Source organism: Piliocolobus tephrosceles, chromosome 11 (genome assembly GCF_002776525.5).
Source record: "Piliocolobus tephrosceles isolate RC106 chromosome 11, ASM277652v3, whole genome shotgun sequence".
Classification (NCBI taxonomy): domain Eukaryota; kingdom Metazoa; phylum Chordata; class Mammalia; order Primates; family Cercopithecidae; genus Piliocolobus; species Piliocolobus tephrosceles.
The window spans coordinates 110,353,949-110,375,578 of NC_045444.1; the positions used below are offsets into that span (position 1 = coordinate 110,353,949).

The 21,630-nt window shown below is 42.3% G+C and overlaps 1 protein-coding gene across 1 annotated transcript in view; it reads right to left on the reverse strand.

Annotated features, from left to right (window-relative positions):
• Positions 1–373: 373 nt before the first annotated feature.
• The window catches only part of WDFY1 (WD repeat and FYVE domain containing 1), a 70,853-nt gene continuing 49,596 nt past the window's right edge, over positions 374–21,630 (reverse strand). The window contains exons 7-12 of the mRNA XM_023222296.3: positions 21,034–21,160; positions 19,799–19,904; positions 10,111–10,212; positions 7,674–7,804; positions 5,858–5,966; positions 374–3,788 (exon numbers count right to left, since the gene is read on the reverse strand). Coding sequence (XP_023078064.1) covers positions 3,729–3,788; positions 5,858–5,966; positions 7,674–7,804; positions 10,111–10,212; positions 19,799–19,904; positions 21,034–21,160 — 635 coding nt within the window. The 3' untranslated portion in view covers positions 374–3,728. The remainder of the gene's footprint in view (positions 3,789–5,857; positions 5,967–7,673; positions 7,805–10,110; positions 10,213–19,798; positions 19,905–21,033; positions 21,161–21,630) is intronic.

The window sequence follows — 21,630 nt, forward strand, 5'->3', positions numbered from 1 at the left end:
GGTATCAGCAGATGGCTCTGTGTAGTCAGACAGCCTAAATATCCTGCACTATGCTGACTGCTACCTCAGGCGGCAGAGACAGTCATACCCACCTCCCTTACAGAAAACACAAATGATATGCTAGCACGTTCAGGCCAGAGGCAGGAAGAAGGCGTGTGCTTTCAAGTCAGACAGACTGACTTAACAACACAAACTCTCTTGGTTTTCTCATCAGCAAAATGGGAGGAATAATGCCTTGCCCAAGTGTTGCCAGGATTGAGTAAGATAATGGAGTGAAAGCACCCAGCACAGAGGGTGCTGAATAAATGGTTGCTACTGTTATTGCCCTACGTCCAGGCCGACTACAACAAAAGTGGTATTAGGCAAACATAGGAACAAGCGAGGAATGTTTTATTGTGTGCATTTTCTGAAAAACAAAAACAAAAACAAAAAAAGAACCCACAAACAGGAGCAAAGAACAAAGTTTTCTAGCATCTCTGGGATACACAGGGCACCATATTTTATAGAAACATAGCTAGTACAAGAACAAAGTGTACTAATTAACATTACCCTTTGCTTCCCCCGTCAAAAAAGGCTATAGAGAAAAACACTTTAAATTGTACTCTAATACAAATGTGTTGCACAATTAAACTTCAGCTTACTCCAAGAGTTATTGTATTGTAAACTGCAGAAAATAGAATAGGCATTCAATAAATCTGCTCACAATTAACAATTAAGCAATAGACACTTGAATAAATATAGCATGTATTACTTATTTGTTAAGCCTCACACTTATGAGGAGCAGATGGTTTATCATTAGAGTAACAGGTTTTTTTGTTTGTTTGTTTGTTTTTTGTTTGCTTGTTTTTTTACATTTTAGGAGATACCATATCCAGTAACGGAAGTAGAAAGTACTTTAATGAAAACTGATTTTAGAAAAATATCTCCTCGGGTCTGAGCTACTATGGTATTTATTACATATCTGGGTCAGTTTCACCAGTTTAAAAATATAGGTACTAACAAACTGAATTCTTTCATGGGAGAACAAAGTGATACATTCTAGAGCAATATTATTTCTTTATATCCTTTAGATAGCAGGACAGAGCTAGGACATGGTAAAGAGATTTACAATGTAATGAATAATTTGTTTCTACCTAATGCTATAGGGGTATTGCTATCATTTGGACTAAGAAAGAGTAGTTTTAAACCTTGTTTATAATGAAGAATCGGCATTTCCTTATCACATATGTACTAGATCTAAATATAAGGATCTTCTCTAATAGTCTGTATTCCTTAATCCCTATCTGTACAAATTAGCCTGCATATTCAGGAATGGAACCAGTAAACTGTTACTTGAAGAACTAATTTAAATGACCCATTTAAGAGAAATGCTGTCAAAATAAGGCAATAACGATCAGACTATCTGTACTTTCCTTCTGTGCCTACTCAGTAAAATTGAGAAAATAATTTTTGCCCACTTCTATAAAAATATCACCCCATTTGCTACCTAGCATGTGAGAGAGACAAGACAAGCCTGTCATGTTTGTCTCTAAAAAGAAAAATGATGATAGGCCTGGTGGAGGACAAGCTGTACAGAAACATCTGCCTTTCCTTTTCTAAGATACGTCATTCCAATTCGTCCTTAAATATAAATTTCCTCCTTGATTTATATTAACCCCTTCGGAGGCACTATAATAACTTTATGTTCCCATGGAACATAGGGTTTTTCAAGAATTTCTTAAAATAAAAAAGGTTTGAAAGCTATGGAGTAAACTCAGCAGCTGTGAGATATTCTGTTCAAACTACCACAGATGTCAACCGGTCACATTTTACAGAAGTCAAAGGAAAACAAAACCACAGTTCTGCACTCTTCCACAGGGCAAGGAATTGATCATATTCTATTTTCCTTTCAGGACTTCATAAAATCCCTAGGATAGCACCTTTGTATGGGCTGAACCATTAACTGAACTAAAATTAATACAGGAAGCTTAACATTCAACACTGTGTTTGAACAAAACTTACCACTACTCAGTTTTTCTTCCAAACTATGTTAGTAATACACATTTTGCAAAGAGTCTAGAAAGTTTTTAAAAGAAATCTCTTTAGGTGATGTAACACGTAAACTCTAAGGAACAACAAAACTCTTCAGTCTTATTTCTGAAGATAAGTCAACGTTGAATGCATGTCATTCCAGTACCTGATGCGCCCGAGCCCCTTTCCTTTCCTTACCAGTGTCACACAGCCATTAAGACATCTTAGTTTAATTGCCACCTTAAACTTCTCAGTCCCTCTAAGATGTCATTAGAAAACAGATGTAGTCCTTTAGTTTTATCATATGGAATGACCCTATTGTCTTGGTATGATCCCAACACAGTGATGCAGTACTGAGGTGTTTTTTTTTTTTTTTTTTAAATCAATATCCATTAGTAAGATTAGCAAAGATACTGTTGCTATCTATTTTTATATTTGTCCTTTAAAAAGGTAGGCCCTTCTCCACGTACTTCCATATCCCTAGAGAAATAGATATACGATGTACTGTTGTCCAAAAAAATCACACACACAAATACTGGAATATTAAAACACAGGCTCCTCATTTCTTCTCTTCCTCATCCTGGTACACAGCGCCCAAAACCTTTAGAAATGCCTTTATGAACAACAGCTTTTGCTAGTTGTTAGGAAAGCAATTTGCGAGTTGGGAATTATTGTGACAGCTCTGGGTCACTAACTTCTTTTTATGAAAACATGAATAATACTAGTTATAACTCAAAGTCAAAATAGTGTAAAAGCTGTAGAGTGCTTTTGTGGGGGTATATTAAATTGCCAGAATATTGCAGAGGCTCATCTTGGAACAACAAGTAGAATGCTGTTTCAGTTAAGAGGACTGGGCTGTTCCAGGCAACAGACAGATCATTTCGCATCACAATGGTGGCTGGGTTTTCCATCACTTATTACTAACGGCAATGAGAAAAAGTCAGGCGTCTGTGTGACTCCCATGTTAACAGCACCATAAAAAAGTTTTGTCCTCAGAATTTGGGGGAAAGGGAAGCATGCGGACTGCCTTGGATATTAGAGAAATTTCACAACTTACTTAAGGACAACCTCAAAAGTTCACCTGTGGCATACTGGCTGGGAAGAGAAACTATTGAAGAAAGCCAATGCTAAGCGCAGATTATGGCACTACCTGAAAATAACAGATCTCTTTAAGAAGTTTATCAATAACTAAGTGTAGACGATTTCACATACTGCCAGCTCATAGGGAAAGGTCTCTGGTTTCGTAAGTTCCTAATGCCACCCCTCAAGAAAGAGAGAACAAGTCTTCCTTCCCCCAGCTCCTGCTCTGACAACAGCCACAAGAACCCTGGAAGGCCCCCTAGGCTAAGTGAAGTGTCTGTACTTGTGACTGCTTTGAGAAAGTTCTAAGTGTTCACTTTTTTCACTTTTTGTCCCTGCTAAAACTCATTTGCTAGCTCATTTTTTCACTACACATTAGCTCACTGTTCATGGGGAAGTTTCACTGAAGTAATTCCAGTCTTCAGGGAACCACTACAGAGAGACCTTTCACATATTAGTCCCCACAGGTAAGTTCCGCAAATGCCCCAAAACACACTTTTACATTTCCTTTCTAAAAATGTTGATTTGTTTGTAAGTGGCTACTGTCCATTCACGAGACAGCACTGTGGAGCTGCGCGGGAAGGACTTCATTTGGTGGAGCTGCTGTTCTTAGCTGTGGATGTCGCCCAGCTCTCAGATCAGTGTGGAGAAAACCCAGTTGCCAGACTGCAGCCCACTACAGGCGTCATGTCCCAGATCTACAAGGAAGGAACACGGAAAAGGCAGCAGTGATAACCAGGTCTAATGGCAAGAGTCAACATAGAGAAACAAACGACTGTTAAACCCGAAAAGGTGTCAAAATAACGAATTTTCTCATTCTCTTCTTTCATAACACCTCCTTAAGATTTATAGAAAAAGGAGAGGATGTGGAGAAATAGGAACACTTTTACACTGTTGGTGGGACTGTAAACTAGTTCAACCATTGTGGAAAACAGTATGGCGATTCCTCAAGGATCTAGAACTAGAAATACCATATGACCCAGCCATCGCATTACTGGGTATATACCCAAAGGATTATAAATCATGCTGCTATAAAGACACATGCACACGTATGTTTATTGCAGCACTATTCACAATAGCAAAGACTTGGAATCAACCCAACTGTCCATCAGTGACAGACTGGATTAAGAAAATGTGGCACATATACACCATGGAATACTATGCAGCCATAAAAAAGGATGAGTTCGTGTCCTTTGTAGGGACATGGGTGCAGCTGGAAACCATCATTCTCAGCAAACTTTCGCAAGAACAGAAAACCAAACACCGCATGTTCTCACTCATAGGTGGGAATTGAACAATGAGATCACTTGGACATGGGAAGGGGAACATCACACACCACGGCCTATTATGGGGATGGGGGAGGGGGGAGGGATGGCACTGGGAGTTATAACTGATGTAAATAACGAGTTGATGGGTGCTGACGAGTTGATGGGTGCAGCACACCAACATGGCACATGTATACATATGTAACACACCTGCACATTGTGCACATGTACCCTAGAATTTAAAGTATTAAAAAAAAAAGATTTACAGAAAGAGGCCAGGTGGCTGGGCACGGTGGCTCCTGCCTGTAATCCCAGCATTTTGGGAGACCGAGGCGGGTGTAGCGCTTGAGCCCAGGAGTTCGAGACCAGCCTGGCCAACATGACAAAACCCCTCTAGCAAAAAAAAAAATATAGAAATTAGCCTGGTGTGGTGGCACATACCTGTGGTCCCTGCCACTCAGGAGGCTGAGGTGAGAGGATCACCTGAGCCCAGAAGGCAGAGGTTGCATTGAACCGAGATCACACCCCTACACTACAGCCTGGGTGACGGAGCGAGACCATGTCTCAAACAAAAAGATTTTTAGAAAGATAAAACAATGTAGTCCACTAAAATGTGAATAAAGCATATAGGTAGTGTCTTTACACATAAAAATTACATCATAATAATGTTTTAGTATAAATTCAAATTTTTTTTTAGAAAAGCCCATCAGGAATATAAAATATCTCACAGTTTCACCACTGAAGAATGGTGCTTAGGCCAGGCATGGTGGATCATGCCTGTAATCCCAGTACTTTGGGAGTCTGAGGTGGGAGGATCGCTCGAGCCAAGGAGTTTGAGACCAGCCTGGGCAACATAGTAGGACCCAATCTCCACAAAAAATCCCCCCAACATTAGCTAGGCCTGTGGCAGGCACCTGTAGTTGTGGCTACTTTGGGAGGCTGAGGTGGGAGGACTGCGTGACCCTGGAAGGTGAAGGCCGCAGTGAGAGGTGATTGTGCCTCTGCACTCCAGCCTGGACAACAGAGCAAGACCCATCTCAAAAAAAAAAGAGTGGTATTAAGTATAAGACACTTCATTTCAATTTATATGTTAGTGACCCAGGGATTTAATTTTTAAAATGTGTGGTTATTCCTTATAACGAGGACGCATTCTGCCCAGGATGAAAAGGAACATTGGCAAGGGTAGGAATGTCTTGAGATGGGTCAGGGGTGAGGGCCCAGGCCAGCAAGGGAGAACCCTGAGGTGAGCTCCACCCATGGGGATATACAGGGTGCCAGACTCACTCTGCCAGACAGACACTGCAGAGGGAGGTGCCACTGGGATTGACCACCACTGAGTGCATGGAAACTCGCAGGCAAGCAATTTATTACTCAAGGGTTTAAACTGGCAATCAGTTGCTTATAAAGCTTGCCAATCAGAAAGAGCGACTGTCTCCTGGACATTCACAGCATGATAACGGGCAATCTCAACTGAGATGCTGACAGACAATTAGCCAGCTTACCTTTACAATGCGGTCGGTCCCACAGGTCACCATCAGTCCCCTGGAAACGTCCATGGACATGTGGGAAATGTTATGTTTTCCTTCATGAAAGGTCGCTAGAGAAGTCCGACTAACAAGAGAAAAGAGATCACTGAAAATGGACTTGACTGTACCTAGAGCTAATGGGGTAAGCCTTTTTAGCAACATAAAATAAGCAAATATGGCCAGGTGCAGTGGCTCACGCCTGTACCCCCAGCGCTTTGGGAGGCCGAGGCGGGTGGATCACTTGAGGTCAGGGGTTCAAGACCAGCCTGGTCAACATGGTGAAACCCCTTTCTCTACTAAAAATATAAAAATTGGCTCCGTGTGGTGGCACACACTTGTGATCCCAGCTATTCAGGAGGCTGAGGCAAGGAGAATCGCTTGAACCTGGAGGTGGAGGCTGCAGTGAGCCAAGATTATGCCACTGCACTCCAGCCCAGTTAAGCAAGACTCAGTCTCCAAAATAAAAAAGCAAATGCTTATTATAGTGTTAAAATTTGCTCCTAAAATTGTGGCTATGATTTTGAAAACTAACCTTATGAATGATAAATCACAAGACTGTTTTATAAAACTCCCAAAATAACTTTTTGTGTGTGTTTTTTTTTTTTTTAAACTGGAAAGGCTGATACATTCCTAGATATAAAAACAAGAATCTTCAATATAAAAGAAGAACTGCATTGGATAAAATCATAGAGCATGGGCAAAACATTCATCAGAGAGCTGCAGTTTTCCCTGAAACCTCTGCCATGCACAGGAGCAGTGCCTCTTACAGCCCCGGCTTCAACTCTGCCCCAAAGCCCAGCTGCCCCAATCCCATCACTAGTTCATTTACCAACACCAGTCGTGATGCACTAGCTTTCCAATGTGGACCTCTGCCAACACTTGCCTCTGCTGCTTTAAAAGATGATTCAAAGGGAAGGAAAGAAAATGGTTGTTCTGTCCTAATAGATTTGCCTAAAAATCAGTGCAGAGTGGAGTAAACAAACAGATGTGTCTTACACACAAAGAGCAATTTAAAAATAGACTCCTAGGCCAGATTTTTGTGAAAGAAAGAACATTGGTCTCTAGAGTTTTCCCAGTAAATTTACATGCATGTGTGAACAAACGTCTAGGGACTAGATACTTCTATAGAGAACCAGCTCAACCGCTGCCATCCACAGGTGCATGGACTTATCCCTGCACGGCAGTCAGCGGGGTATGGAGGCTCAGAGGGTGCACTCAGTTACTGGACCATGTAATTCAGCATTCCTCACCATGTGCAGGAGAAAGCTGCCCAGTCAGAGGGGCAGCTTCAGATACACAGTGGTGGTCTTAAGTCATAAAGCTAGGGCAGGTCCTTTCTTCAAAAATGGCTTACGGGCCAGGCGCAGTGGCTCATGCCTGTAATCCCAGCACTTTGGGAGGCCAAGGTGGGCAGATCACTTGAGGTCAGGAGTTCGAGACCAGCCTCACCAACATGGTGAAACCCCATCTCTACTAAAAATACAAAAATTAGCCAGGTGGTGGGGGGTGCCTGTAATCTCAGCTACTTGGGTGGCTGAGGCAGGAGAATCGATTGAACCCAGGAGGCGGACTGCAGTGGGCCATGATCATGCCACTGCACTCCAGCATGGGTGACAGAGCAAGATTCTGTCTCAAAAAACAAACAAACAACAAATAAAATGGCTTAGGAAATTCAGGAGAAACAAACACATGGCTAAGCATATCCGTATCACTTCTGAAGCTCTTCACATTTCAGAGAACCATTAGACAGATGTAATAAGAGGCAATGAGACAAAAATATGCAAACACTCACTCTTCGTCTTTGATGGAGTCGTAACAAGAATCACAAACCCGGACTTGGAACTCGAAGCCCATGACTGGGTAAGTTGAGCGCTTGCTGCTGCACTTCCCGCAGACAGCCTGCCCGCATTTCCTGCAGTGATGCTTCACGGGTGACCGGGAGGAGGAAAACAGGGTGTTAGCTTTTGCTTTTTTGTTTTTTGTTTTGTTTTGAGATGGAGTCTCCCTCTGTTGCCTAGGTTGGAGTGCAGTGGCATGATCTTGGCTCACTGCAACCTTTGGCGCCCGGGTTCAAGCGATTCTCCTGCCTCAGCCTCCCAGGCAGTTGGGATTACAGGTACCTGCCACCACGCCCGGCTAATTTTTGGTCGGGCTGGTCTCAAGCTCCTGACCTCATGATCCATCCACCTCAGCCTCCCAAAGTGTTGGGATTACAGGCGTGAGCCATAGCGCCCGGCCTAGCTTTTGCTTTAAAGCACATGGTTTCCCTCTAGAGTAAGGGAACAGGAGTGGGGAGGATATGCCTTGAATTGTAATCACCCCAATTCAATGTATCAATTAAAGCTCACAAAATAGACAATTTTGACACTAGTCAAGGATTTCCAAAAAACCTTGCTGTACTGGTCAAATGTTGCTTTTCATTCATTCATATTATCTGTCTACATGTTAACAAACAATACTATTAACACCAAATTTAGTTCATTTAGGAGCCTAATCATTGTAGATTTGGGGAAAGAAAAATTTATTCCTCTATCATAAAAAAGGCATTATTTTAAATAAGTTTTATTTATTTATTTTTGCAGAGACAGGGTCTCACCATGTTGCTCAGGCTGTCTCAAACTCCTGGGCTTAAGCCACCCTTCCACACTGGCCTCCCAAAGTGCTGGGATTACAGGCGTAAGCCTCACACCGGGCCTAAAATAAGTTTTAAATGCGCTACGCTCTCATTAAGAAACTAATGCCCATAATCATATGTTTTGCTATATTTTAAAATCTCTCAAACTGTGATTCTGGAAATAAGCCTCAAGAACATTACAAAATAGTCCAATTATTATGACTGATTTTGACATATTCTTTTACCACCAACAGTTTAGTGACCAGCACCTCTTCTCTCTTAACTGCTAATAAATGGGAGTAAAATCCATTTCTCTGTGCTTCCTTTAGAAGTAGGGAATACTTCTCCTGTTAATTATACTTCACTAATTACCATCAGCCTTGCATTGTGAGAACTCGGCTAACGACAGAACTCAGGTGCTATTTCAGAGCTTTATAATGGTCTGAGCACTAAAATAATCCCCTTCTTGCCTGCCAGTCTCATATGAGACCTTATTGTGGAGTAGCTCTGTAAAACTTTTCAGAGTTTATTTATGAATTTATTTTTTTGAGATAGAGTCTCACTCTGTCACTTAGGCTGGAGTACAGTGGCGTGATCTTGGCTCACCACAACCTCCGCCTCCCAGGTTCGAGTGATTCTCCTGCCTCAGCCCCCCGAGTAGCTGGGATTACAGGCGTCCGCCACCACACCCAGCTAATTTTTGTGTTTTTAGTACAGACAAGGTTTCGCCATGTTGGCCAGGCTGGTCTCAAACTCCTGACCTCGGGTGATCCACCCACCTCGGCCTCCCAAAGTGCTGGGATTACAAGCATGAGCCACCAAGCAGGGCCAAAAAAGTTTATTAACACATACAAACTTTAGGCTAATCTCTCACAGAGGTGAAACCAATAATAAAAGGAATAAAATCAGCATCTTTTTTACTTACCTGCACAAATTCATATTTACCCTGAGTGGTTATCTTCAAGGCTGTGGTGGAAATGGGTTTGTTTTTTGTTTTGTTTGTTTGTTTGTTGTTGTAGAACTTTAGTATTACAAGAATCCCTGAAGTTAATAGCACCTTTGAAATCTACAGGCTATTTGGAACATACATCTTTAATTTAAAAAATTTAAAAAACAGTACTCAAAACATGCTTAATAAAAATGTTCCAGGTATGCTTATAAGGGAACAATTTAAAATAATCTAAAACTCATAGGGTCAGGCATTCAAGTGAGGACTAAATTATTACTTTTTATCTGTTTGTGACAACATAAGGTATATATAACTGTATGACCTAATTTATTCCAACTTTGTTCTTGGCTAGCACAAAACACTGACTTTAATAAGTAATAGTAGTAAACTGAAAGATCTTTTATCTATTTAAAAATAGGCTCTCAGGATTTTCTACGCACTCCTGCCTTTCCAATACAGGACGAACAACAGAACAGTGAGGTAACAGTCTCACTGGCCCCGGGAAAGGTCTTCCTCATTATTAGTCACACAATGATAAAGACACAGAAAATGTAGGAATTAATAGCATTTGCAAAAACAAAGTGTGATTCAAAAAAGCCCCCGATTAAGTATGCAAATAGTGAAATACACAATCAAGCCAGTGATGACTCAACAGTGGCTACTCACTTGTCTCAGCCCCAGCGTTTTGGTGTCCCACATCTGCTTTATGTTCCAGAAAAAGGGCTGCTCACATTTCTGACAAGAATCACTTTCCAACCACTGAGGAGCCTGGGGGAGCAGAAAGTCAAAGCCAACATCAGTGTGTCTACGTTTACTTCCGCGTTTCAAAACTAATACAACAGTTCTAGACCTTGCCGGGGTTAGTCTTTCCTTTCTTCTTCTTTTTTTGTTTTTTTCTTTTTGTCGCCCAGGCTGGAGTGCAATATGTGATCTCAGCTCACTGCAACCTCCGCCTCCTGGGTTCAAGTGACTCTACTGCCTCACCCTCCCAAGTGGCTGGGACTACAGGCATGCACTATCATGCCAGGCTAATTTCTGTATTTTTAGTAGACTTGGGGTTTTGCCATGTTGGCCAGGCTGGTCTCAAACTCCTGACCTCCCAAAGTGCTGGGATTATAACCGTGAGCAGCCATGCCCAGCCAGTTAGTATTTCTTTTTAATTCCACAAAATATTCTAGCTAGTTGTCATATTCAATATTATGTTTAATTGCGTGTGTGCGGGAGGGTCTTTTTTGAGACAGGGTCTCACTCTGTCACCCAGGCTAGAGTGCAGTGTCATGAACATGGCTCACTGCAACCTTGACCTCTCAGGCTCAAATGATCCTCCTGCCTCAGCCTCCCGAATAGCTAGGACCACAGGTGTGTGTCACCATGCCAGCTAATTTTTTATTTTTATTTTTTTGTAGAGACAGGGTCTCACTATGTTTCCCAGGCTCATTTTGAACTCCTGGCTTCAAGTAATCCTTCTGTCTCAGCCCCACAAAGCACTGGGATTACAGTCATGAGCCATTGCGCCCAGCCTTAATTGTGTGTTAAGTAATCATGACAATTTTAGCCATGGTTACAGGGTTGTTCAATTTGTAATCTATAGATAGGAGGGAGTAAATCAGTTTTTATTGTGAACCCTTAAGGGTTGTCTTTATGTATTTCTTTTTTATGCTGGAGATGTTTGAACTCTAAATCCAGTTGAGTAAAAACCCAATGCATGCAGCAGAATCTGGTGTCCTACCACTTGGAAAGGCTTGCAGGGTCACAGGTGACTAATAGAAGAGATCCGACAAAATCCCATCACCTAGTCGCTCTGGGTAGAGACTATGCCGGCAGATTTGCCACCCTTCCCTTCCCAGCCACAGCAGCAGGTCCCTCCCTCCTGGGGCCACACAGGAGTCCTGCAGCCTTCACTGGGCAGCAAGCTCTGGTTTTGTAAATCTCGGTGTACGTTTCTTCTCCCCTCTAACCAGTGAGTTACTTTTTGGTATTATTCATCTTGATCTATCCACAGCCTATCACACAGTAGGTTCTTAATGCATTTTTGTTGAAACAGAGGAAGCAGTCTCAAAATTAATTTGTTAAAAAACCTAGAAAATAGGCCAAGTGTGGAGGCTCACGCCTGTAATCTCAGCACTTTGGGAGGCCGAGGCAGGCGGATCAGCTGAGGTCGGGAGTTCAAGCCTGGCCAACATGGTGAAACCCCGTCTCTACTAAAAATACAAAAATTAGCCAGACGTGGTGGTGCACACCTGTAATCCCAGCTACTTGGGAGGCTGAGGCGGAAGAATCACTTGAACCCAGGAGGCGTAGGTTGTAGTGAGCCAAGGTTGTACCATTGCACCCTAGTCTGGGCAACAAGAGTAAGACTCAGTCTCAAAAAACAAAACAAAACAAAACAAAAACTTAAAAGTATTTCTCTAAACAAAAAATTACAAACTATACCCAATTCTAAGACAAACTTGTTAAAAGCCTGTTTAGGCCAGGCGCAGTGGCTAACATCTGTAATCCCAGCACTTTGGGAGGCCAAGGCAGGCAGATTACCTGAGGTCAGGAGTTCAAGACCAGCTTGGCCAACATGGTGAAACTCCATCTCTACTAAAAATACAAAACTAGCCAGGCATGGTGGCACACGCCTATAATCTCAACTACTCAGGAGGCTGAGGCGGGAAAATGGCTTGAAACCGGGAGGTGGAGGTTGCAGTGAGCAGAGATTGCACCACTGCACTCCAGCCTAGGCGACAAGAGCAAAACTTCGTCTCAAAAAAAAACCCCAAAAACAAAAAAAAAAATTATATAATGTTTAACCCCAATCACTTAACATTATATAGGTGCAACAAAAATAGATAGAAAATATTTTTTCTAAAATATATATTAATATATTTAGTGGTTTGAATGATGGGTGCCCCTAGTTCTTCATTTTGTCTCCTATTGCATCAAAACTTTTGGCCTTCCTATTTCTCATTTTGGATCTGTCACTAGAAATATTTCTACATATAACAGACATTAGAAAGGTCTTTTTTTTGGCGGGAGGCGTGTGCAGAAGGCACTCACAAGTAGACTGAAACAGGCTGAGATAGAAGAAAGGTTTCCTTAAGTGACTGGGGAATGCTGGAGATGAGAAGGGATGAAAGAAGAATAAAGAGATGTGTATCTATGTGAGAAAAATTATTTTCTTGATATAGAATTACTTCTTTGTTTCTGTGATCAATAGAAGGCAGGTGGTGATGGAGGCTGCGGCTGTGTGGGGATACTACCTGGGGACACTGGCCCTAAGAGAGACGCAGCAGGCCGTGCTGCCAGGGGCACAGGATATTTAATTGCCGGAGGAAGGAAAGTAAGTATAACTTCCTAATCTTATGTCTGGGACATGCCCAAGTGTAACTCTTGCAAAACCACAGTCACATGGACCAAAAAATAGCACACAAATGTATTCACTAAGCCATCTCCAAACAACTCCAGTAAGGGCTAATGTGCTTTAAGGATGATACAATGAAGGCTTTAATGGAAACAGAACAATAGATGAAAGTTCATTCCAGTTTATACTTCCCATACTTAGCAGCAGGGAATTCGATGTTTAATTTAGTGCACAAAACTGTTAAGTGTAAAAAGGAACTGATTTGCAAACTTGCCCATTATTGCTCAGTGCTTTAGAAATTTACTTCTTTCTTTTGTCTCCAGTTAATGGCTGGATTTTCTATTTCCCTTGACCACACAGTGTCTATTAGGTATTACTTAACACAAAAATCTTAAAACAAACTTTACTGGTCTGGAATTCAGAAATCTGCTCTCAACCAAAACACAGGGAGGAATAAATTTTCTATTTTTCTTGAGCTAAAATTTGGTTAAAAAAAAGAAAAATCACTGAAAGAAATGTCTGCATCTTCTCCCCCCTTAGCCTCTCATTTATGACATTATTGGCCTGGTTTGATCCACAAATTTTTAAAATTTGTTTCCTAGGACATAATAGATTAAAGGGAGTAAGGTGGGTAGAATTGAAGGCAAGAACAGTTTCAGGAAAAACGTTCTCAGTCCTACATGAAATAGTTTTCTACACAGATACAAAATTGTATTATCATGAAACATGCATGCAACATTTGTGGTCAGAATGGTGAGCCTGCATCAAGAAATTAGTGAATTACATCCAATTTACACTTCCTTTTTTTTTGAGACAGGGTCTCGCTTTGTCACCCAAGCTGGACTGCGGGGGCACAATCATGGCTCACTGCAGCCTCAACCTCTGGCTCATGCGATCCTCCCTCCTCTCAGCTGCCCTAGTAGTTGGGACTAGAGATATGCACCACCACGCCCAGCAGATTTTTTGTACAAACAGGGTTTCTCCAAGCTGCTCAGGCTGGTCTTGAACTCCTGGGCTCAAGTCATCTGCCTGCCTCAGCTTCCCAAAGTGCTGGGATTACAGGCATGAGCCACTGTGCCCAGCTGTACATTTTCATCAAAGTGATTGTCTTCATAAGGGGCTAGCATTTGAATTATGTTTCAATCACCCAGAGCACTCCTTTAACACAAAAGGCCTCTATCTCCAGCAATGTCTGTTAAGCAGTACATCAATGGATTTCCTAACATTTTAATGTTTTCAAGTGATTCAATTTCAAGCAAGGATTTTAAAAAGATATACAGATAAGTCATTTTTAAATTATCAATTTTTTTTTTTTTTTTTGAGACAGAGTCTCATTTTGTTGCCCAGGCTGGAGTGCATTGGTGTGATCTTGGTTCACCGCAACCACCGCCCCCCAGGTTCAAGCGATTCTTCTGCCTCAGTCTCCCAAGTAGCTGGGATTACAGGTGCCCACCACCACACCCAGCTATTTTTTGTATTTTTAGTAGAGATGGGGGTTTCACCATGTTAGTCAGGCTGGTCTCAAACTCCTGACCTCAACTCATCTGCCTGCCTCGGCCTCCCAAAGTGCTGGGATTACAGGCATGAGCCACCATGCCTGGCTTAAATTCTCAATTTTATTTATTTATTTACTTATTTACGTATTTATTTGAGATGGAGTCTTGCTCTGTCACCCAGGCTGGAGTGCAATGGCATGACCTTGGCTCACTGCAACCTCTGCCTCCCGGGTTCAAGTGTTTCTCCTGCCTCAGCCTCCCAAGTAGCTGGGATTACAGATGCCTGTCACCATGCCTGGCTATTTTTTTGTATTTTTAGTAGAGTTGGGATTTCACCATGTTGGCCAGGCTGGTCTAGAACTCCTGACCTCAGGGGATTCACCTGTCTCAGTCTCCCAAAATGCTGGGATCACAGGCATGAATCACCGTGACTGGCCTCTCAATTCATTTCTAATAGTCATAGCTATAATCACCAAGTCTAGGGGTCAGATCTCTTGCCTTCAAATCCTGGCTTGTCAATCTGCCACTTGTCAGCACTGTTCTCAGGCACGTGACTCAACTTGTCTGTGCCTAGGTTTCTCCATCCACTGTTACGGTCTGGCTCTGTGTCCCCACCCAAATCTCACTTAGAATTGTAATAATCCCCACGTGTCATGGGAGGGACCCAGTAGGATATAATTGAATCATGGGGGTGGGTTTTTTCCATGCTATTCTCCTGGTAGTGAGTAAGTCTCACAATATCTGATGGTTTTATAAAGGGGAGTTCCCCTGCACATGCCCTCCTGCCTACCATGTAAGACATGACTTTGCTCCTCCTTCATCTTCCACCATGAATGTGAGGCCTCCCCAGCCATGTGGAATTGTGGTCCATTAAACCTCTTTCCTTTATAAATTACCCAGTCTAAGGTATATCTTTATTAGCAGCATGAGAACAGACTAATACATCTGTAAAATGGGATAACAGTAGTATATACCTCATAAGGTTGTGAGGATTAAGTGAGTTAATATTAAGTGTTCAGAATACTACCTGGCATACAGTAAGTGACATCTAAGTCCAGGCAATGTGCCAAGTGTTTCATGTTTTTTTATTTTACTTAATGTTCATATGTCCTAGGAGATACAGAGCAACACTATTCCTATTTTACAGGCAATGAAACTGGCTCAGAGATTACAGCAACTGTCAATGAGCAGACACAGATCCTGGGGAGATCCAGGAGTCCAGCCTGCATCTCTGGGTGTATCCCTATGCTCCACATAGTCTCTGCATACGAGGCCTATCCACTTCTACATGTGGGGGTCTCCAAACATGGTCCTGGGTTATGGCAACCTACAGATCTGAGCTCTTGCCTCAGGGAGCATGATTCTGTTTAAGGGTTTAAGAAAGAACATAACTTTGACTGGGCACAGTTGCTCACATCTGCAATCCCAGCACTTTGGGAGGCTGAGGCAGGTGGATCACTTGAGGCCAGGAGTTTGAGACCAGCCTGGCCAACATGATGAAACCTCGTGTCTACTAAAAATGCAGAAATTAGCCAGGCATGGTGGCACATGTCTGTAGTCCCAGCTACTTGGGTGGCTGAGGCACGAGAATTGCTTGAGCCTTTCTCAATTGCTTGAGTCCCAGCTACTTGGGTGGCTGAGGCACGAGAATTGCAGGAGGCAGAGGTTGCAGTGACGAAAATATATGCTTAACATAATTTAAGAAAACAAACTAAAATCAAAATCAGAAACAAATAGCTTTTTAGAACATATCTTAATATGAGATACCCTAACTTTATTTCATTTAACACTCAGAATATAGCGTTACACCATAAGCTAACATGAGACATCCTAATATATACTTATTATCTAAGGAGGAGCTTTCGTTTTGTGCTGAGAAGAGCAAGAGAGAGTACTAATTAGGTATTATAATTGCGTCACTCTCTTTTCCACATCTTTTTCCACCTGCCAAATCTGAACAAAGATATGGCAAGAATAAATTCCATTGTTCTACTACCACTAATTGTGTACTCGTCACATTGCACTAGCATATAAAATGCTATACATTCTGTAATCTACTAATTTTAAAATAAAGTTATCTTTTCAAGAAGACTCATTCTCTCTAATTATTGTTTCTTGCTCATATATATTTTGTGCCTACTTCCAAAAAATGATCCCTTATTATGACCTGGCAGGGAGGCAAATCTGCTTCCAACTCGACAGCATAGTGGCTGAAGCCACAGTGGGTAGTAAATGCTCCAGTTAGTATTGACAGGGGACTTGGAGAGAAATTCCAGGCAAGCATTGCAGAGCTAGAGGATCTGGGACCAATCCTCTATGCCCTAGTCTAAGAAAGTCCTATAAAACCCTAAAGGCTGGGCACCGTGGCTCACGCTCGTAATCCCAGCACTTTTGGAGGCTGAGGCAGGCGGATCACTTGAGGCCAGGGGCTCGTAACCAGCCTGGTCAACATGGTGAAACTCCCTCTCTACTAAAAATACAAAATATTAGCCAGGTACCGGTATGGTGGCGTGAGCCTGTTGTCCCAGATACCTGGGAGGCTGAGGTGGGAGAATCACTTGAAATAGGATGCAAAGGTTGCAGTGAACTGAGGTCTTGCCACTGCACTCCAGCCTGGGTGACAGAGCCAGACCCTGCCTCAAAAAAAAAAAAAAGCCCAAAAAACCCTAAGGCTAGGTCAGAACCTTATAGATTACAGCCTGTTTATCCTTGCAATACATTTTCTCAGTTATTAAAAAACAAACAAAAAATCTACTAAAAATAATGCATCTTTTTGACACAACTTGCCTTCCTGTCTCTTCTACAGATGCAGTGAATTGTGCACACAGGAAACGCCTTGATTGATGGGACTATTTTTTCTTTCCCTAGATATAGAAATACACCCCACAATGATGTACTTTGAAGGCAGGAATCCCACTTCTACTTTCTAAATACTTTTCCTAAAAGAATTTACCAATGATAAAAACAGCAGGTTAAAAACCTAAATTGTGAAACCCCCGGGAAAGCCACCAGCAGTGCTGGGCACCAACGGTCTCCTCCCCTCATCATCCAGGGAATACAGCCTCTCTCTCTCTGAGTTTTCTGCTCTCTCAGAATAAGACTGAAAAACAATAGGCCAAGAGCCAGGAAACAGAACAGTATACTAGCTGTTCTTGGTGCATAGAACTAGTAGCTGATAAACATAAAACACAGTCCAAATAAATCTTTGAAAATATAGTATTATACATCCTATTTTATACACACACACACACACACATTTTAGATAGAGTTTTGCTCATCACCCAGGCTGGAGCGCAGTGGTGTGATCTACGACTCACTGCAACCTCCGCCTCCTGGGTTCAAGTGATTCTCCTGCCTCAGCCTCCCAAGTAGCTGGGATTATAGGCACCCACCACCAGGCCTGGCTAATTTTTATATTTTTTAGTAGAGACTGGGTTTCCCCATGTTGACCAGGCTGGTCTCGAACTCCTGACCCTCAGGTGATCCACCCGCCTCAGCCTCCCAAAGCGCTGGGATTACAGGCATGAGCCACTGTGCCAGCCACATCCAATACTATTGAGTCAATGTATCTGTATTTCATAATAAAATATTCTAAGCCTTACCAAGTATTTTTTAGAAAATTCAAAAAGAGATATAAACCAGAAATTTGCAACCAAATTTCCTCTATTTGACTTGTCTTACAAAGTTACAAGAAAAGTCTCACAATCAGTACGTCTCTGGATTATGGATCGCATTTTATTATTTATAGGGTAGTCTATTTCTTCCACTAGATTACAGATTTCTTGTGGCAAGTATCTTTGTGTACGATAGCCGTAAAGTCTGTAAATGAGTAATGTCACCATTTAAAAAAACAGACGAAAGCCCCCTTGATTACTTCTACTGGAATATGCTAAAAATGAAGGTTTAATCCGTGAGAATCAGACTCACAAAGAATCAGAGACAACACAAAGCAGACACATGTGCAGGGATTGGTGGGAATTCTGCATCAACGCAAAATGTCTGTTACAATGGTGCACAGCACACTGAACAACATGTTGCCATAAAGCACAGGATCCTGAGCAGATCATGTAATGTTGTGCAACACAGAAGGTACTGCAATGCAATATCAATAAACCCTTTATTATATACATTCACTTACGTTTCCCGACTGTAAGGACACCCTGTAGGTGCCCTACAAATATTTTCAAAGTTAAACTGCAAGTCATTAACGTCCCTTATGGTCTAAAATCTTCTCTGGAATCAACTTTTTCTGCTAACATCATCATAAGTTATAGACGTCACTTAGAAAAGAAAGATAATACCACTGCAGGCAGAGATGAGAACGGAAACCTTGATTGGAAATCATTTGACAACATCTATAAAAAGCCTTAAGAATGTATATATGCTTGGACCCAGAAGGTCTATTTCCAGAAATTTGTCTGAAATAAATAATTGATCAATCACACAATGACAAGGTCAAGAATATTCACTGCAGTATTAAAATATTTTAAAAAGAGGATGTACACAGTGGCTCATGCCTATAATCCCAGCAATTTGGGAGACTGAGGCAGGAAGGTCGCTGAGCCCAGGAGTTTGAGACCAGCCTAGATGACACAGCAAGACCCTGTCTCTACCAATAAAAAAAAAAAAAAAAGAAAAAAAAAATGAAAAACAAGTTATGCATGGTAGCGTATGCCTGTAGCCCCAGCTACTCAGGAAGCTGAAGCGGGAGGATCGCTTAAGCCTGGGAGGTTGAGGCTGCAGAGAGCCAAGATCATGCCACTGCACTTCAGCCTGGGTGACAAAGCAAGACCCTGTCTCAAAAAAAAAAAAAAGAGAGAGAGAGATTGTTTAGACAATTAGACTGTCTGTCTAAAGAACTGGCAGACAACTGAGAAGTCATTTCATTCCACAATTCCACTTTATCTAGGAGGGAACAGATACTTAGAGAAATTAAGGCACTTAACCAAGTAAGGTCTCACAACTAGTTAGTGGCCCAACCAAGTTAGAAATTAGATCACCTGAAAAGATTACTATGTCGACATGGCCTCAGTGAACTAGAACTCAATGGGAAGTAAGAGCAGAGCAATGGAAATATATTTTCCTAGAAACATGTCAAGTGTTTAGCTATGTCCTTGACAGCAGTCACTGATGCATAGTGCAGGGTTTCCTACAGGAATGCTACAGGACCACCATGGTGCTTCAGAGGACCTCTGTGCAGTCCAGATCCCTGGACATGCCAGAAATCTGTCTCAAAGTGTTCTCTCAGTGTATTGCTCAAGGCTGAGAACTAGCCTAAATGCTGACTGTATATACTGCATGTCACTGGTAGAAACTCTCAAAATGAGTAGAGGAAGGAAGCAGTGCACAATGACACAAAGGACCTTGTCAGAAATAACCCATTAGCAGAAGGGGAAGTTGGGACTGTCTGCACCTGGACCGGCATTTACAGCTCGCTGGGTGAAAAGCCAAGAAGCCAGGTTCTTGGCGGGGGGTCTCTCCCGTTCGGCCTGGACTTGCCCTTGTCTCTTACCTCTTCTCTGCTAACATCCATGTTCCACACTGCAATTCCGCCATCCGAGGAACAGGAGACGAGCTGCCTGGTGAGCTGAAGGTAGCACAGCGACTGTACCTTGTCACTGCAAACAGCACACACAATAGTCACTTGTCTCCATGTGGAAACACACGGGAACTATCTCATTTAGGCTCAAATAGTTCTCATTAAAACCAGCAAGTGGTATTTTACCATTGACTATCCAGCATGGTAAAATGAATTCTAGTGTAAACTTAACTTGGCATTTTATAATTCATAATACAGAATGATACTTTCTGTAAAATATACGACTACTTTCAAATCAGCCATTAAGAATTGTAGGCCAGAGATCTGATGAAGGCTATGGTTTTCGGGACCAATCACCATGATTTCCCTTTCAGATGCATAAGATTTATCTATTTCTTCAGAAACAAAAAGAACAAAGGAGTTATAACTCCCTTACTGAACACAATTCATATGAACAAGGAGTCCAACACCACAAAGATCGCTAGTATGCACAGACACACACACAGATGGGGTGAAGACCTCTGTCCCTCCCGCGTGCCTGTCATACTACCCTTTAGGATGCCCAAGGAAACAAGCTCTTGGCCTGTTATAGTGTACAATATGTCTCCTCGGCTAATTTTCAGCTTGACTGTGATTACAGTAACAGCTGCAGCCTAGCCAAAGAGGAAAGAAAGGAAAGCGGGGTGAAGAGGTATTTTTCTGTCAGGGATAGAGGGCAAGATCCTAAATATACAATGGTGTCACTCAGGTGAATTCCACTGTCAAACTAGACATTATTTCTCAATTCAATATCTTTTAGAATAAAAAAAACCAAAAACAAAAAACGAGTTAGGCTCCCAGCTCAAGAACAGCTTAGTATCATGTTACATGCAACCTTCCATGGTCAAAGTCCTCACCTGCATCTCTGTTCTATGCCTGCCTTAATCAGATATTTCAACGAGGTGACTCCTTAAGAGAGAAAGTGGCAAGTGCTCTTTGGACTAAGAAGGAAGAAAGCCCTGGATTCGTTTCTTGTTACTGTTGTTTTGCTACTAAACATCAGACACTTAGGGCTGACAGAAAGCAGTTAAAAGTGAACTGAGCGCTGTCAATGATAATTGCCATCTTAGAAGGCGGGGTTTGCAGAAAGTGTTATCAGACTACTAATGCCTTTCACTAGCTCCCCACTAACTCGGATTCTTTCCCCACCCCCACAAGTGGTCACGCACTGATGGCCCTGAAGTAAGAGCGTCCGGCCTTTTCTTCCTCCGATGTCCCACATGATGATGCTGTTGTCAGATGCTCCTGAGAAGAGTAACCGCTGAATAGGGTCCCACCAGAGGCAGGCGATACTACCTAGGGATTGGTGAGAGAGAGAGAGGGAGGCAGGGGAGAGGGGAGGGAGGAGAGGTAAAATATAACTCTACATCAGGAGGCACACATTTGACAGCTGAAGACCAAACTAAGACCAGCTGAGTCTTTAAGCAAAAAGGTACCATCATGGTGTACAACGGGTCATTGAACCATGCCATCATGAGTCATACAGGAGACACAGCATCATTATCCACAGTTGTAAGATTAGAATTTTCAATTGTGCATCAAACCACTTGGGGCCGGGCATGGTGACTCACACCTGTAATCCCAGCACTTTGGGAGGCCGAGGAGGGCGAATCACTTGAGGCCAGGAGTTCGAGACTAGGCCTGGCCAACATGGTGAAACCCTGTTTCTACGAAAACAAAAACAAAAAACAAAAATTAGCTGGGCATGGTGGCGGGTTCCTGTAATCCCCGCTACTTGGGAGGCTAAGGAGGGAGAATTGCTTGAA